This window comes from Lissotriton vulgaris, chromosome 12 (genome assembly GCF_964263255.1).
Source record: "Lissotriton vulgaris chromosome 12, aLisVul1.2, whole genome shotgun sequence".
Lineage (NCBI taxonomy): Eukaryota > Metazoa > Chordata > Amphibia > Caudata > Salamandridae > Lissotriton > Lissotriton vulgaris.
Window position 1 is genome coordinate 186,550,501 of NC_141700.1, and position 18,696 is coordinate 186,569,196.

General features: G+C 41.8%; 1 protein-coding gene across 3 annotated transcripts in view; it reads left to right on the forward strand.

Moving 5' to 3' along the window:
- Positions 1-18,279, forward strand: part of LOC147673797 (fatty acyl-CoA hydrolase precursor, medium chain-like) — a 342,888-nt gene extending 324,609 nt beyond the window's left edge. For 2 of the 3 annotated variants that reach the window (XM_086947712.1, XM_086947713.1), the window contains exons 13-14: positions 5,932-6,004; positions 18,020-18,279. In XM_086947712.1, coding sequence (XP_086803838.1) covers positions 5,932-6,004; positions 18,020-18,206 — 260 coding nt within the window. In that variant the 3' untranslated portion in view covers positions 18,207-18,279. The remainder of the gene's footprint in view (positions 1-5,931; positions 6,005-18,019) is intronic. The other variant, XM_086947714.1, reaches the window with a different exon arrangement.
- The last annotated feature ends 417 nt before the right edge of the window (positions 18,280-18,696 follow it).

Genomic DNA, 18,696 nt, shown 5'->3' on the forward strand with positions numbered 1-18,696 from the left:
ACCTTGCCTGCTAGGGATAGTCTGGGGTATTCTACTTGAAAGAGTCTCTTCACTTATTTATCAAGAGGCTTCCTAATTCTAGAGCTCATGTAATACACTGCTTTGTCAGCTCGAGCCCAGTCTACTTGTCTCAAGTAAAAAATATTATCAGAGTTCAACATACCTGTAGGCTCCTCAGACCATGTGTCCTCATGAGTGTTGGTAAAATCTGGCCTGGGCAGTTTGGAACCTCCTTCTGGTCTGCAAGGTTTGCAGGAACCCAGCTCATCACCAAGATCCTCATGTTGTTTCTTATTGTCTGATTCCTCACCATTATAGAGTACTTCCAATGGGGGTAGGTCATCCTCTCTGGGGATATTCCCTGGCTTGAAGTTATCCCTAATGCCTTCCAATCCATATACTCTTCTTCAAACCTTCAGCCCAATTCTACTTTACAGTAATGGACGTTCATCTCCTTCTTGTCAAAAGCTAGAAACTACATTCATTAGTGAAAGGAATATTTTCTTCTCCTTTTAGTTGATGAAGCTACCACCCAAGTTAATTTAACCCAGATATATCTTAAGTTTTTTCAATTGTAGGTATTTCAATCAAGAAAGACCTGGAATTGTGACTGAACCATATTGATCCATTGATCTCAATTTCTTAATTGTGTATAGATCCTGTTCTTGAGTAATTCCACCTTAATGAAGTGAACAATAAATACACATTTCACTTCTAGCCATCTGGTTCCATATTCTATATAGGGTACAGCTTGAATATTCTCAAAATCAATAAATCAAAAATATCTATAGTCCCACAGTGATTTATTTATCATTCCCAATCAAAGAATTTGTTTTCTGGAAAATAAACTATTAATAACACTGTCCAGATTTCGAGAGTCCCCTTAATATCCCAGAAGGGAACATCCTCCGGCCACTCCACAACAAAGAATGTTGGTTCTCTTCATTTGAGCTGACCAGCAGAATAGCTTTAACTCTAAAAGTGTGCATCTTCCCATTAATAAACACATCGTGAAGGAACTCTCAAACCCCAGCTCCAACACCAATGACATCCCACCCTTGCAAGACCTGTGCAACTCGCTGGCCACCTTCTTCCACCGCAAGATCGCAGACATCCACGATAGCTTCAATGCCACGACTGACCCGACAACCACGGAGACCTCTGCCCCCACGACCACCACCCGCACCAACTGCATACTCTCCTGGACCAACATCAACGACAACAACGCCATCAAGATCATGAACACCATCCACTCCGGATCTCAGCCAGACCCATGTCCACACCGCATCTCCAACAAAGCCAGCACAGCCATCACACCCCATCTCTGGGAAGTCATCAACATCTCCTTTGAGACAGCAACCTTCCCGGAGAGCTGGATGCACGCCGAGATCAACACCTTACTCAAGAAACCCAAGGCAGACCCCAAGGACCTCAAGAATTTCCGGCCCAACTCCCTGCTCCTGATCCCGGCGAAGATCATCGAAAGACCGTCAACAGACAACTTACCCGCTACCTCGATAAGAACAGCATCCTGGATCCGTCCAAATTGGCGTTCCGCAGCAACCACAGCACCGAACTGCCCTCTTCGCCGCCACCGATGACATCAGGACACTGCTAGACAATATAGAAACAGCGGCCCTCATCCTCCTGGACCTGACATCCGCCTTCGACATGGTCTGCCACCGCACACTACTAACACGCCGCCACGCCGCTGCAATCCAAGAGAAGGCCCTGGAGTGGACCTCCTCCTTCCTCTCCGGCAGAACACAAAACCTCTGTCTTCCCCCTTTCTGTCCGAAGCCACCAAGATCATCTACAGCGTACCTCAGGGCTCGTCCCTCAGCCCTACGCTGTTTAAAATCTACATGGCACCGCTCGCCCACGTCGCTTGACTACATGACCTCAACATCGTCTCCTACGCCAATGACACCCAGCTGATCCTCTCCCTCACCAAGGACCCCTCACAGCCAAAACCAACATACACGAAGGAATGAAGTCCGTCACCGAATGGATGAAGAACAGCCGACTAAAGCCGAACTCAGAAAAGACAGAGGTCCTCATCCTCGGATCCACCCCGTCGGCCTGGGACAACTCCTGGTGGCCGACCGCACTGGGAACAGCTCCAACACCCACCGACCACACACGCAACCTAGGGTTCATCCTCAACTCCACCCTCTCCATGACTAAGCAGGTCAACGCTGTCTCCTCCTCCTGTTTCAACACCCTCTGCATGCTCCGCAGGATCTACAAGTGGATCCCCACCAAAACGCGAAGAACGGTCACCCAGGCCCTCGTCAGTAGCAGGTTGTACTACGGAAACGCCCTCTACGCAGGAGCCTCGGCCAAACTCCTGAGACGGCTTGAGTGCATCCAGAACGCCTCAGCACACCTGATCCTCGACATCTCTCACCGCAGCCACCTCACACCCCACCTTAGAGACCTGCATTGGCTCCCCTTCAACTAGAGGATAACCTTCAAGCTCCTCACCCACGCACACAAGGCACTCCACAACACCGGACCAACCTACCTCAACAGACGACTCAGCTTCTACAACCCCACCCGCCCGCTCCGCTCCGCCAACCTCACCCTCGCACAGTCCCCTGCATCCGACAAGTGACCTCAAGCGGCAGATCGTTCTCCCACCTCACTGCCAAGACCTGGAACACCCTCCCTACCCACCTATGGCAGGCCAAGACCTGCTGAATTTCAGAAAACACCTCAAGACCTGGCTTTTTGTGCAGTAGCAGCACCCCAGCGCCTTGAGACCCTCAAGGGTAAGTAGTGTGCTTTATAAATGATATGATTGATTGATTTGAGGATAGCTGTAGGAAATTTGATGCCCAGATGACCTAAAATATATCCAACTGTACTTCCTTAAGGAAAATTGAATCAGAATACATAGAGAGCCTGAAGGAGAAAGCTACATTTTGGGAAAAGTACCATCTCAACAGTTTTTCTTAGGCCTCTTTACTAAGATCTAATGTATCCCATTTTTTAAACAAGATGTTAAACACAGCTAAGGCCACCTGCAAATTAGCAATTGTATCTATTCTAATTCCCAGAAAGCTTTCTCTTAACCATTCCTAAGATGGTGGTAGGAGTCTGCAGTAGGATTTCTGTCTCATTAGAACATATAATTATGTTGTCAATATAAAAATTTGAATTTAACACATTTCTATTACAAATAAAGGGGCAAATATTCTTATATAAAGCCAGTTAAATGGCAAAAGCTAGATACCCAAAGAAATCAAGAGAGCAAGCAACACTGGCTCATCTATCTTCTGATATGAAAAGTTTTAGAAATGTAAAACATTTTATTTTACAGTTAAGTTAAGATACACAACACATGACCACAAGGATGGCTTCCTGAGAACTATAGATGCCCATATGTCACTGACTAAACTTTTAGAGAGGCCATACTAATCTAGAATAATGCCCGTATCAGGATTTTTGATGAGTGACTATAAAATCTACTAACAAGCAAAATGGGTTAAAACCATCCAGTGTGACACTGGGAATATTGTCAACTGTCTAGCCATTTGTTTGCAGTCTGGTGCACCATTTTGATTCTGAATAGCTGCTACCAACTCTTTTCAATTTGTAACCCTGAGGGCTTGAGTTACAAATTGCAGTTTGTAGTCTGTAAAGTAGCACTACAATAGTATTATTTACTTAGCACAAAATGCAATTTACAAGCATACAAGCATATGAGTGTAAATCTCCAGTTCCCTTGGCTTTTCTATAGGAGATCCTCACACAAGTAAGTTTACTAATTTGTTGCAAATGTGGAAGAGATCGGGGGAGTGGTTGGAAATGAGGGCTTACTAACTACAAAATAGGTTACGGTATGAAAGGAACAAGGAAGGGGTAAAGAGAACTATAGGGAGGGGTTTAGGGACGAATATGAACCAAGTCACTAAAGAGTAAGCCCCTCACAAAATACACTTCTAAAGTTGCTACAGCCAAAAAGGACCCAAAACCGTAGTAAAATTACTTCAGCTTAGTCAGCTCAGAGTTGGAGTATGTACTCAAATGGTGAACCTCTGGTACTGCATCATCCTCCCATAGAAATAATAGAGGTAGGGAATCAAAATAAAACCCCATACAAAAAATGTTAAATTATATACAAATATTTAGGCTGTTTAAAAATATAAATATATTTAAATTAATGTTAAAAAGTGTCTAAAATTAAAACATGTTTATTAATGTATTAATGAATAAAACACGTATCTTTTGTTATGTATTAATAATTATTAAAAAAAATGCATAGAATTAAATAGAGGTAATGTAATTATATTTCAATAAAAAATAATGGTACACTAGTTTTTAAAATTCAAATAGGATAGTCAAATATGTTAGAACAAATTATTAAATATGTTTTATTTTTAGATAGTGTGTTAGAATTAAATTAAATTGATTTCTTTTTTCAGTATTTTATTTTAGAAATCAAATTAAACATTATTGCCTGTAAAGTTTTAAGTCCCTTCTCTGATTATTTTTTAGAGGAGAGTGTTGGCGTATCAGTGATTGACCATGTGTGGTGCTTGACACACTGCTCCTCCCTTTTGGTAGCAGTAACTTTACACTCTTAAATATGCACCCCGTTTCAGGCAGTGAAGACATATAAGTCCACACTCTTGACTAACTTTACACTTAAATCATTTGGATAGCCCAAAGTCGTAAAGTTGCTCAAAAGTGTAAAAGTAAATGTACTAGTAGTACATCTATACGTGTAGATTGACCTTTGAGAATATGCCCTTGAATGAAGACTAAAACCGCCAAACAGATAAAACATTTTACATAAAAAAAGATGCCCCTGTACAAGTCAGCAAAACATAATGCTTTATGACATGTCATGATTTCCTTCAGCAGCTGTGTATACGTTTGCCAGTTCTGAATGTTAAAAAATGGTGGGGCATATTATCAAGGGGGTTTATCTCCGCTTTTTTGGCCAAGAAAGCGGAGATAAAATTATCTCCCTATTACCTAGCTGTCGCTAACACCAGTTAGCGACAGCTACTAGGAGATAGCGACCATCTTGGGCCCCACTTTGCATATCAGTGATATTTATCACTAATGACATGCAAAGTGGGCGTGCCAAGATGTTAGAGACTGAAAACAGTTGCTAACATCGCTATCTCCTATTACCAACTTTTGGAGATATTCGCGCTAAGCGCAAATATCTCCAAAAGCTAACACCTGCCCTGAGCAGTTCTTAGCCATGTTATCCAATGGGAGGTGGATGACATGGCTAAGAGCATTAGCTTGGTAATGCATGAATATCGCGGACTTTTCAGCGATATTCATGCATTGCGGCGATTTTTATCGCATTTGCGATAAACCTTGGTAATACCAAGGTTTATTTGCGGTAAAAATCGCCGCAGCTCAGCGGTAAATTTTTGTCTCTAACCAAGCAATAGCGATAATTATCGCTATTGCTTGGTACTATGCCCCGGTATTCTTTGGACAAAGCTTAAGAAGCAGATGGTTAACGTGCCTTACATGGCAGCCAATGGAATGATTAGCACCAGGTTTCACTGGGTATGTCACAAAGTTCAAACACGTTTGGTATTTATCGTCAGTACGTGGAAGGTATTTAAGTAGTTAAAGCAATTTGAAGTGTAAATAGTTGCCTCTGACTATATCCTCCCATGTGAACTATTAACTGGGCAAACGAAATCTTAGATTAGAAAACAACACAGATGTGGCGTCGCACTGAAAGAGAACTGTCTCTGAGTGTAGAGTAGCTGCGTATGAAATCTATTTGTGTTAATAATTTAAACGGGTGCTTCCTCAAGAATATCATAATAACACATTTCAAAGACATGAAAACGTTTTCTGAATCAAGACTGAAGTAAATAGGAACATTCAGCTGCAATCCTACATTTTATACCTTGGTTTGAAGTTATTTTTTATGATATTGTCTCCCAGGCACTGCAACTGACGATGAGAAGGACCTTAGCAAGACAATGATGAAATATTGGGCCAACTTCGCAAGGACTGGGTAAGAGTTACTCTCTACTTTGCAAAGAAAACTTTCAGAATCCTTATTTTCTGTACTACTGTATAATACTCTAGGCCTCTGATCACCGTTTGCCACTTTTTGGTCTCGATTAAGGCCGCTTTAGAGGAATTTCAGCTTATTTCTTCCATACACTCAAGGGGCCTTATTTATGAAGGCCTTGCGCTGCCGGTGCGTCACTTTTAACATGGGAAAAAGTGACGCACCGGTGGCGCAAGGCCTTCATAAATAAGGCCCACGGAGCGAGAAAGGCCAGCAACTCACAGTCACTATGGCCAGAATTACTAAAATGTGATGCTTCCTTGTAGTGCTAGAGTACTTCTGGCCGCCTGCCGCCAATGCAGGCACCCTTGCACCATGGGGCAAGTGAGCCTGATCTATGGTTAGAAATGTTTTTATGAAGGAAGGATATCTTCCGGCACTAAAAATATTCTTAGTAGTGTATCCCTGTTTGTATGTATGCTACAGAATGCAGCACACATGCCAAGGGGAAGTAACAAGGAGAAATAAACATATTTCTCCTCATTACAGCAGCTTCGGGTAGGTGCCCCATTTTGATGCAAACCCTTGTTAATACATGGGTTGCGACACGGGAACAACCAATGCTCCACCTATGTAGTGTTTCTCATGGGCAAGATAATGCAGGGCAGAGCTATGTTGCTACTTTAACTTTTTTTTACCAAGTCACATACCACCAGGGAAAGCAACACAAATTCGACGTTGTGTGACTTAATAAATGCCAAAATAGATTTTGCATCATAACTGCATCAAAAAAGTGGCACAAATGCGTAACACAACTTAGTAAATCTGGGCCTTGACTTTCTATGCCTCTTTCACATACCATTGATAACAATATGCTCCGTCATGCATATTACAGCTAAACATAGTACCTTATGAAAGAATATTGTTTGTTTGTATGCAGCAATAACTCAGAAAACATTAAATTACACATATTAATTATTATTAAAATCTTTGTCAACATTGAAAGATAACTACATAACTAAGTAGCCTTATTTACAAATTAATTTACTATTATTCTCTTAGTGTGGTGGCAAATGTAATTTCCTCATATATGGAGGTTCTGCAAAAGCAAAAATTCAATTTTGGACAGTTGCAATATATGTACAGTGCATGGTGATCTCTTTCATGGAAATATCTTCACTCAAGTGTTGTGTTTGCTACAAAAGCTGAACTGCTAGGACAGAATAAAAAGCGGGGGGAAAAATATATCACTACAATTTGAAATAACATAAATTCAACTTTTTTGCCCACCTACATAATGATATTTGGTATGTAAAAACTGCCAAAATCTGCTCACTCAAGTTCAAAGTAACTTTATTCGGTTTAAAGAAAGAGAGCCATAAAAGTACATAAAATCAGCAGTATAATTACAATGACCTGTTTACAAAACAACATGGAAGGTGAATCATAGAGTTCAATTTTTGAGAGGGAGGTGACAGTAGGGTAAAAAGAATACAATCATTAACAAGCATTTACAATGCAACGGTTTCGCCTTTGCAAAAGTTAGAGCTATTGGCATTGTAAATGACAACATTTTTATTTACGTGTTGGTTTTGAAAACAGATCAATAAATGACATTGTCATTTACAATGGCAATAGCTTAATCATGGTCCCAGAACGTGAACATCTGTAATATAATAATAAAAAGCACTGAACAGTTCTCATAATAGTGCAGTAAAAAGCCACATACAGATTTGAAGATTGACTGCTACATTAAAAAATATATACAATAGTGGACTCTGTCATACAGTTTCCTTAAAAAAACACCTATATTGTCTACTTTCTGAAAATCCATCCACATACACACAAATGCATGAATTAAGTTTTCCAAAGTGTGCCCAGTTTGCTGCCTACCTAAAATGCTCCCAGCAGCATCTCTGTTATTGCTTATATTTCTCAGAAGCATGTGGCTACTTTCAGTGAAGAGCGAATACTGTCAAGTGAAAAAGAAAAATGAGATTTTATAGCCCTGGGATAGAATATTTTAAAGTTGACAGTGGTGAAACAGCAATGGTGGCTGCTAAAGCCGGAAGAGAGCGATTCACTCTGCACGTGCCCACAATCGACATCCCAGAATAAATAAACCTGCTATGTGTGTGCAAGCCTGGATTAGGCGCACGTGCCCCTTCCGTGCTAGACATGTCTGCTGGGAGATCTGCTGAGAAGAAGACAAGCATGACAGGCCAGACTGAAAAACACCACCCAAAAGGCACGGCAGGAGAACAAAGATGGCTGACATTCCATGTGAAATAGGATAAAAACACCACATCAGGCTGAGATAGCGGCAGGAATGCAAGTTTCAAAGGCACGAACAGCGTTTAAGGATCCTTGAAATCATAATACGCTTGCACGTGCATCTCTGAAACATCGGTCTTGCAAAACTGTGCAACTTATTTTCCTGGCACAATCGAAAACGCCCTCTACAATACACACAGCCCCAAAAACAAAAAAACTGTGGTTCTCAGATGCAGCAATAGAAAGCTTTTTAACAACACGCTCTCCCCACAGACACACGTCCAATTGTCCCTTTGGTCTGTCATGTGACGCTCAGCCATCGCACCTCCTCGCCCTCTAATCACCAAAGCTTTGAAATTGTCATTATCCTGCCTGAATTAATTTGCTAGTGCCACGTGCCTGGCCTGCTTTGTTTTCCTTAACTGTGGCACAGAATATCGCAACACTACGACGGGGTGATGTACCCACCGGTAAACTGTTCTACCCATTCTTAAGAAATAGCATTAGCATGCTATTGTAACTCAGCATGTGTGTAAGTTAATCTTAATTATTCGGGTATATCAAAGTATTGGAGCTAAGGAGAATGCTGGGGAGCAAAATCAGTAAATTGGCCAGGATCACTCAGTGTGTTCGAGTGGGAAGCCGGGATTAGAACTCTAGTTTCCATGTTGCACAGTAAACAACTTAATCATTGAAGCGCAACTCCTCCCACACAGGGCATGGTTTCCGTCTGCCCTTTCTTCATTGTTATGTCTAGGGTGGTACGTGGCAGGGAAGACTTTTTTTTCTTTTTCAAATGAACCCCGGTCCACAGTGCTGCAGAACCAAGAGGTTTCACCTGTGTAAGTTTTGGAACATTGCACACGAGTGAAACTCTAAGGGTGGTTGTGAAACCCGTTCCCTGTCATATAAACTGTTTCTCCAGGTGAAATCTGCCATTTCCCCCTGTTCTTCGCGTTCATAATGACACTGCCTGTACATTATGATTTTAGCCTGATATTTTACTTGGAATCGCCAGGGCTTACGAGTGTCCGTCCCTCTGAGACACATTTACGCTCCCCTACACTGCGTGCCTGTCTGTGCCTGCACTCTGGCAGAAATCACTGAATAAACGCCTGCAGAAAGAGCTCTGCGGCGTGCAGGCAGTCACCATAGGGAACACGTTGTTAGTACTTTACAGCGAATATATGTCCAGACGCAGGCGAACGTCTCCATTTCCAAGAAAATCCATGCGGCGAGAAAACAGCCATTTCCACCTGTTTGTCCTAGGGAGTGCTATTTCTAAAGAGTGTTTGATATTTGCATGCCGGCTTTCCTATGTTCCGTGGAAACAAATGCACGAGGAAGGGCTAGTATTTCTTGGATGGCTGATTTCTCTCTCCCCGTGGGGACCACATACACAGAGTTCCTCAGCAAAACCACCTGCCGGACTCTCCACTGTTTAGGAAATCAACGCAGTTGATAAGTTGCTCGTCCATAACAAGAGTATGTGGGTATTAAAAATATAAACACACATATGTATCTAAACGCAGAACAGTCCCAGGAAGTGAGGCAGCGAGATAGATAGAGACGCAGATAGAGAGCGAGACAGAAGGAAGGAGAGATAGAGAGAGAGAAAAGGGAGGTAGATATATGTTGGCGTTCTTAAGAGATTGTACACATTGGTCTGCATAGCCATTAGGTCGGTATCAACATTTAAAAAATAAAAATAAAACAAAAAGAAGAATCAACTTTTGAACATTTTTCTACGAATTCGGAGCATTTTATTCGAACTAAAACATGTCCAAAACATGAAATCATTGTGCACAAGAGGCTTGTTCCAATATAAGGTATCTAATCATTTCATGATAGGGCTGCGTGTCAAAAAAGCTTAGCGGTCCCCTGCACAAAAAGGAGCGCACGTTGTTGGTGATAAAGTAGCAACCATTTTAAACAAGTCAGGTCCCGGGCCGGCCAGCCAATCACAGCGCGGCCCGGGGAATGACGTCACGGGGGTGTCCCGGGCCGGCAGCCAATGACAGCGCGGCCCAGGACAAAGGGGCGGGGCTTAAAAAAAGACCGAGAAACGCCCCCGAATCGCGTTTTCAGGGGAAAGCGTGATTGACAGCCTCTGTCTCCCAATGGCTAGCCTCCATTTATGGTCGAAACCGAAAAATCAATCTTAAACTAGACACTAAGGAGTCGATTCCGATTCAGGAAAAAATGCCTTCCTAATGCTATTCGGAGGTTTACCAGATGACCGAATTGTATCCGGAGCTATTATCTCCTAACGTGCAAGTACGATGCGAATTCCAGTCAAAATCTGACTGAATCGTTGGGTCCGATGTGTGCTCTATGTCAGTACCTATCAGGGTCAGGAAACACGGAGTACACATCGTTTCCGGACACGCAAGTACGGTGCGTATTGAAAGTGCGTCGTACAGGGCTCTGCTTCCCACAAGTCTCAGCATTCGGACAAGGCCTATCGATGCTCCGAATCGCACCAGAACACGAAAAACGGGCTGGAGGCGTTGCAGCGAACGTGTCTAATCTGCTGTTTTAATACTGGACTAAGTGGCATCGTTCGCGGACCAGTCTGTCGTGTCTGTTGACTCGGGTTGTCACTTAGCTTCTCTCGATGCTTCCACGTATGAGTCTGACACGACAGGCTCCTTTCCTACCGTATCGTACGTAGAGTTTATTACCCGACCAAATTGTTAGGAACTTTTACACATCGCATCGAACTTGCACATCCGGAAGGAGTGTGTATGATTCAGTCAGAAAAAATAATGGGCATGTGTCGGGTACAACAATTTCCTTCCCGAATCGGAATCGACCCCTTAGAATGTACGATGACTAATCTAGCTAATCCAGTTCAACTACAACTACTAATACCGTTTACTAATAGGAATTGCAACTTTAATAAAGTTGGAAACCAGAAGCCAGAAAATTCAAATAATTAAAACCATCAATATAAAAACATGGCCTAATTTCTTTTGAAATTGGGACTAAACATTTTCTCCTAGGCTCTTTGTAAAGAGTGCAACATAGCATAAAGTGCGATGTGCTTTGGGCTGCCACATTGTCACAAGGTCAGGGCACCAAGCTGTCTACCCACACAGTTTGTTTCGGGAATGCTACTAAGAAATGCATGGTCAATAAATGGAATCTTGTTAAATAAAAATGTGTCTGGATATTTGTAGTGAACGTTAAGTAATATTGTTGCTGAGCGGGGAATAAGCAAAGAGGGTCTGCTACCTCAGGATGAGAGCGGCAAGTGTTTGCCCCTGTGGAATGCCCCTCTTTTATTATCTTTTTCGCATTCTCATGGATACTGGCTGGACAATAAAAATAATGTCCCAGGCCTAACTTATAAAAGCTATCCCTGACAAATCAAAGGCAGGGAATATTTAGTGCGCCATCGAGGCTAAGACAATCTTTTAATAATCTCTCTGGAGAAAGCCAGCTATTCTGATAACCACATTTTGGCCCATAAAAGTAAGGGGGCAATGTTTATACAATCTTCTACAAAATCAAGCCCAAACTCATACTGACTAAAGCTTGTGGGGGCACTATTTGGATTCATCAGTAGCCTTTTTATGTATTCATTTTCCATGATTTGCAACTGGCGGCTGTTATGATACCCCCATACGCCTGCACCATATGTTGCCACAGGTGTCCATTTGGCTTTATAGAGTGTAACTAGCTCGGTTACCGGTTTATGTCCCAATTTGGAGGCAAAATGGAAAAGTCCCTCAACCACCCTACCTATGTTGGGCATCCTTGTAGTGACAAGCGGATCCCAATTCAGCTTATTGTTAAAAAGATTCCCTAGATAATTAAAATTATGCATTTTATCAATCCTCTTTGTACCCACAGCATAAATTCTGGTTTTAGTTATCTAAGGCCCGCAGACTATAACATAAGATTTTGTCAAGTAACCTTTAGGTTGAATGACAACATAAAATCAGAAAATGCAGTTAGAGGTTTTTGAAGGCCATTTGCCGTTAGGGTCATTAAAACAGTATCATCCGCATAAGAAAGAAGCGGAACCCAGGTGCCCCTAATGCGTGGACAGTCAAGATCTTTATCTGACAAGAAAGCATCAAGGCCAATGGTACAAATAATAAAGAGAAATCGGGCTTAGATGCATCCTTGCCGGACGCCCTCTGTTGATGTAAAAGGCCTAGTGTTTTTCACCATTTGTGCCATATCTGATAGTTACAGATGTGGAGGCGTGAAGCCTATGGTGAAGAAAAATCAAAGGTTCCTCAACTCCCATTTTCTCCATCAGTGCCCACAGCTCACTCAGCAAAGAAGTGGTACTGATATTTTCACATCTAGATACCGTCTGTCCATGGCTTTTGCGACCCCTGAATTGACAAGTTTTGTTAAGAAACGTCAGTTGTTCTTGCTTTTATTTGCCCCTAAATTCAACGCAGCTTACCATTAGTTGCATATCACCATGGAGAGAAACTCACTTGGAGAAGACTTTAAGCCGATAGGTAGTACTCTGAATATGTAATGGCAATACTCCAACATAAATCATAAAAACGTTTGATAGGTTTCGTGCATGAGAATGTGCAAATATGCACCCTGTAAATTTAGCGAGGTAAGAAAGTCCTGGATGTTTATCATATAAACTATAAAGTGAAGGGTGATCATCTGAAGGGGAACCGTCCTTACCCCAGAGTGCACTCACTTCGCGTCCAGAACTGGCCTGAAGCATCCTTAAGCCTTCTGGACGAGAAAAAGATTTGAGTAGGCCTCATTACCTTGTTCTGAGCTTAGAACTGGCATGATGGCCCTCTTCTTAAAAAGGATCTGATCCCCTGCAAGCGGATCTTCCTGCTTTTTCTTGTCCTTTGGTAACTGTTCGGATGAGACCCGTCTCGGTTGGACTATCTAAAAATCTATAGCACAACCTCTCCTAAACATACTCAAGCCCCCTTAAACCATCACATTCCATTCCTGAATGCTCGTAAATTATTCCCTCAACTGGTCTCCAGAAATTGGAGACCAGTTGAGGGAATAATTTCCCCCAAAACCCTTGTTTTGGGGGAAAATCTTAGAGGAGAAACTCAAACCTTTTGTTAACCTGATGACCCTTTTATTTTCCCATGAAAAGGCATGGGTAAAGCATAATGCAGGAATAATCCATCCTTCTTGCCATCGAACAGAAAAGGCAGAAATCCTAAATTGCCTCTGATGTGGTATGTAGAATGTCTCACATCTCCTCTCTTCTGACATATTTCCCTTATGAAATTGTCAGAGTCTCAGGGCAAGAAGGAGAGGAGCTTTGAGGCACATCTGAAACAAGAAGCCTTAGGACCCTAGGCCTGCTTAAGTTTCTGTTTAGATTTATTAGCAATTGTCTTTGCAATTGCCACCTCAATCATGTCCTGGATCTCAGCAGGAAATGTCTGTGTCAACTGTCCCTGGAGAGAATGAGCGATGGCCCTCCAATTTATACATTCTAGCCCGATTCTGACCCTCATCACCAGAAGATGAAGAAAATACATGCCTTCTATTAACCATTCGCCTTCCATAGTTAGCCAAGAAATCGTAAGGAAAATAATTGAGGCCCTGTTTAAATTTCCTAGCTGAACCCAGAGGAAGACCAATCTGAACAGTGTCACCTATAGAATTTGAGGACGTGTCCACCATTAGTCAATTAATGATTGTACCCAGCATAAAGGAATAAGTATGTGAAGTAAGAGGTGACTTAACAGAGATTCTTACCTACCACCATGCTGGCTGCCACAGAGAGCACTGCTCCATCTACTGCCTCACGCTGATCCAGCGTAATCCTGCTGCTCCCTGCCCTGGAAAGGCAGAAAAAGCCTCTCAGAACCAGCCAGACTCCATCACAGAGGCTTCAGCAGCTGTCGGAATTAGCCACCATCCAGGAAAACTGTACTGCCCGGCTGTTCTTGTCATGCTCAAATTTGCCCGCAGCCAGGAAAGGGGCAAGATTAATAAAAAGTAGTGATTGAGAAAAGCAGCTGAGACTCTGCCTCTGCCACCACATGTTTTACTGGTAATTCTCAAAGACAGAAGAAAACAAGAGTGGTAACATGGCAGGACTTTTACTCTGTTGTAAACCTTAGGGTTGGTGTCTCAGATGGCAAGACTGCCTCATGTGCCATGAAATCAAGCGAGGGAGGTACGAGGAGAATATAGATTATACCGAGATAGAGTCCTCTATTAGAAGAATCTTTTTGGGTGGATATCTACAAAGGTTGTGGTTTTCAGTGGCTTTGCACAGATATTTTAAGGTGTTATGGAATCACAGACGTGCATGTGTCTTTCTAAAAACAGGGACTATTATTGGTTGAGACCAGGTAAATGGGAGGGGGCCATTGATTGCTGATTTTAAATGCAATGATAATAAAGTGGCCCAAAGGTCACGATAGGATTGAAAAAGGTCGCCTGGGGGCTTTATTTAGTGGAAGTCTAGAGATGGCTGCAGTGACCTCGGAAAACTGAAAAACAGTTAAATGACCATCCCTCATATCCTTTAATTCACTGTCCTCTTCCGCATTACTATAGATGGTCTTAAAATGATCAACCCAAGCTTGTGATGTAATATTGCATGCCTGATTAGAAATGTGGTTGCTGTTAAAGAGAGGACAATTTACCACTCTCCAAAAAGCAGCACTGTTACTTTGCTGACTAGTAGTCAGACGATTCTCCCAGGCCTCCTCTTTGAGATGGGTCTTACGATCATTGCAGGACAAACTATAGGCTGCCCTGTCTCTTTTGACCTTCTCCTGGCACCGAAGTGTTTTATGCAGGAGACTCCATGGAACCTTATGAGCTTTAGAGCACCTTCTATGAAACCATCTACCTTCATGGGTCGCAGAAGGCGCACCTACTTTACGAAGTGCTGTTTTACGAAGCCTACAAATATTTAAAAAGGACTTTATAATACCATGCATCGACTCTTCCTCTGAAGGACAAGAATGGAAATTAGCTTGGCAGATGGAAAGCAAATAATGAACAGAATCTGAGGTGACAAGTAGAGGCCCACTGTACCCTTCTTCAATACCCAGTCAGAGATGTTGGCTCCTTACATAAAGGTACTATACTTTTTTGTCCCATAGAAAAACAGCCGTTAGGTGATTACAATCACTTAAATTGTATCACATGACTTTAAATTCTTAGAGAACTGAGGATAAGCAAGAAGAAACAAAGATGTAATCTAATATAGAACTATGACCTCCCCCTTAAACGTGGGTATTCTCTCAACTGAGTTCTCCTGATGATATATGGATAGATGTAGCCTGATTACTGTGTTAAGTTAGCATGAGCTTTTTGTGGGTTTAAACGCAATTTTTCCTTTCTGCTGCTTTAGCTTTGAGCCTAGTAAAATGTTTTCGGTTCATACGAGAATAATATGTTGTTACACTGATATCAGCCTTGCTTGGCGAGCTGTGTCTGTACAATGAGTTCTGAAACCTTCAAGGATATCTCATTACAGTCGTTGTTATGAGCACTGATCTTCGCACGTCCCTAGACATAACATACATGCAGCTGCAGCCAAGTTCTGGCTTTAGGCACGTTTTTATATTGCTTTGCAAAAGAGCATACAAACACACTTGATGGTGCTTCGCATGCAGAGAGCTGGTTGCTGATGATGTGATCCCCTACCACTAGGATCTGGAGGTATAGGGCCGCTCTGCTAAAACCCAAAAGAGACCTTCTTAGATATAATATAATATACTAGCTAGGGAGGGTGAGAATTAGGTTTTGTTAAACCCTATTCATTTTAGCATAATACTATGCTTTCACCGTTTGTGTTCTATGGATTAGTGACTATGCTGATTACTTTGTTTCTTATAATATGTTTGCTTGTATTGGCTAAGATACTGCGCTTGAGAGCACGGCATTAGTGAATAAACATTTCAAATGTGCACGTGTCCTCTTTTACTCTTCTGGATTGAAATTATTGTATAAAGAAAGAGTGTTCATGTGTTTCACGTTACCTGAGGTCTACTAAGTTCATGTTCTGGTTTGTCTAAGCATTGGGAGTTTGTGATAACCAATGAGACACTGTAGCTAGTCTGGTAGGGGAGTTTGGGTACTAAGGTGAGTTTTGGCACACCCTAATTCACTGAAGTTCCAAGCCTCTATGCACAGTTGTGTCTGAGCACGGAATCCCTGCGACACTGATTAAGATCCATTATATTAATCAGGTTGAGCTCAGTAATTAAACTAATAACAGAATCACCTTGGGGAGTGTGCTTGAAATGTAAATGGTCGATAGTTACGTGTTCAAGGTCTGGTTCATTATTCTTGAGACATGTACAACATGAATGTAGATTCAAATACCTGGCTAACATGAACACAGTGAATGGAGGTTCAGATTTATAAAAGTCTTCTATGAAGGATTTAAGACTAGTTACAGCATCCTGTTCATTCTTAGATGTGGCTGCATTATAAAAACTGATAAGGAGCAAACCACAACTATTAGTGAAAGATAAAAGGGTACCCAAAACAGTCTTTGAGTTAAATTTCAATACAACTACTTTACAGCTAAGACCCAAGTTCACTAAAGTGGTTAAGCTGCCTCTAGCACGCCTGCTGGATAAACGGGTCGCTGGTACTATGTATGAGGTAAAACCATCCAAATGTAAACAACAGTTTAATATATTAAATGCAGTCCAGCAGGTTTATACGGCTTTGTTGACATTACATCTGAATATGAGCTGCACATTCTACTGTTCCACACCTACAAAATTAGTATAAAATGTTTCAACACAAAATACATAATTTAGATGGATGTTTTAGACATGCCCTATATACGTCACTATAGAGTATATGTTGCAATTAACCAGGCCACCCATATTGAGGGCATCAGCACTGAAAGTAGGAGTGGAGGTGGTGCTGCAGCACTCCAAAAGTAACCATTTCAGAACTCCAATGGGGAATGAGCAATAAAGATAGCTTTAGATATTGTTTTATATTGTCAAATTTGCTGCAGATTGAAGATCAGAGGTCAAATATCAGGCTAGGTCTTCTGACCAATTGCTGTTTATTCTTTTAACATGGAAATTAGTGTTTTCTTTCTCTGACTGCAAAGTGAGAGTATTTCGTAAAAGTTAACAGTTGAAAATTTTGCTGGTGTGAAAGGAAAGGCTGCAGGATGTATTATTCTAGAGCACTGCAAAATTGAAATGCCTATAAATGAACCGTACACATATCTCAAGATATATCATCAGTTAGTAAAGGACTACAGAAGAGCTTTTTTGTCATTCTGTTGTATGACGAAAACAAAGATTTGAATAGAATCAAAACTAATAAAGGCACTTTACTTGGTGATGCACAAATGGTAAATATTCACTAAAACCCAATTTCCAAGCAGTATCGGTTGTGCTCTAGATCAGTAAGACTGGTCCAACATTTTAATGGAAAATGTGCTGTGTAAATGAGTGCGCTACCACACAGCGCATTAGTAATATATTTGCGACAGTGTGTGCCAAAATGCATCACCAGCTACATACTATACCCCTACCAATCTTCCTCAGTGTGTTTCACTCATTTGCTACACATGTTCTTTGTCTGATGCTTGGATTTGTTCACAATCCCTTTGAGTTCAGTGTCATACCATTGACAGCAGCACTCCCATTTCCAACTCCATCTTGTACATCCATATCCTGCTGCCTCTTTTGCCAGAACAACTCAGCTTTTATCTCCTTGGTACTAGTTTGAAAATATTTGTTTTCAAATATATCACTTATATTAATATTCTATTTACAGAAATCCCAATGGTGATGGATTAGCGGAGTGGCCAATGTATAACGCTGAAGAGCAATACCTTGAGATAAGCCTACAACAGAAGATAGGAAAACAACTCCATCATCCTAGAATGACGTTCTGGAGCAAGACACTGCCGGAAAAAATGAACGCAGTTTCTGCTCAAAATAAAGAGCATGCAGAGTTATAATTAATCGAATTGATAATAAGAAACTTGAATTTGTGATTAAGTAATTAAATACGTCGTGTTATTTTAAAACATGCTTTTGGCTTGCTGTTTATTTTAGCAGTATTTAAAATACTGCTTGGTAAAATAGAACAATTTTGCTTTCGGAAGAAAAACCGTGGGGCATATTACCAAGGGTGGGCGATAGGCAATTATCGCCGGTTTAGCGGCCGTTAGCGGCCGTTTTCGGCCGCTAAGCGGCGATAATTCTATCGCTATATTAGCAAGCTGTTGCTAACTATTGTTAGCAACAGCTTTTAGGCGATAGCGAGCGGTTTGGGGCCCGCTTTGCATGTCAGCGATATTTATCGCTAATGACATGCAAAGTGGGGGTACCCAACCTGTTAGCGACTGAAAGCAGTCGCTAACATCGCTATCGCCTATTAGCAAGGCAGGCGTAGCGATGGAAAAATACCCGCTATCGCCAAAAACTGACGCCTGCTCAGACCAGTTC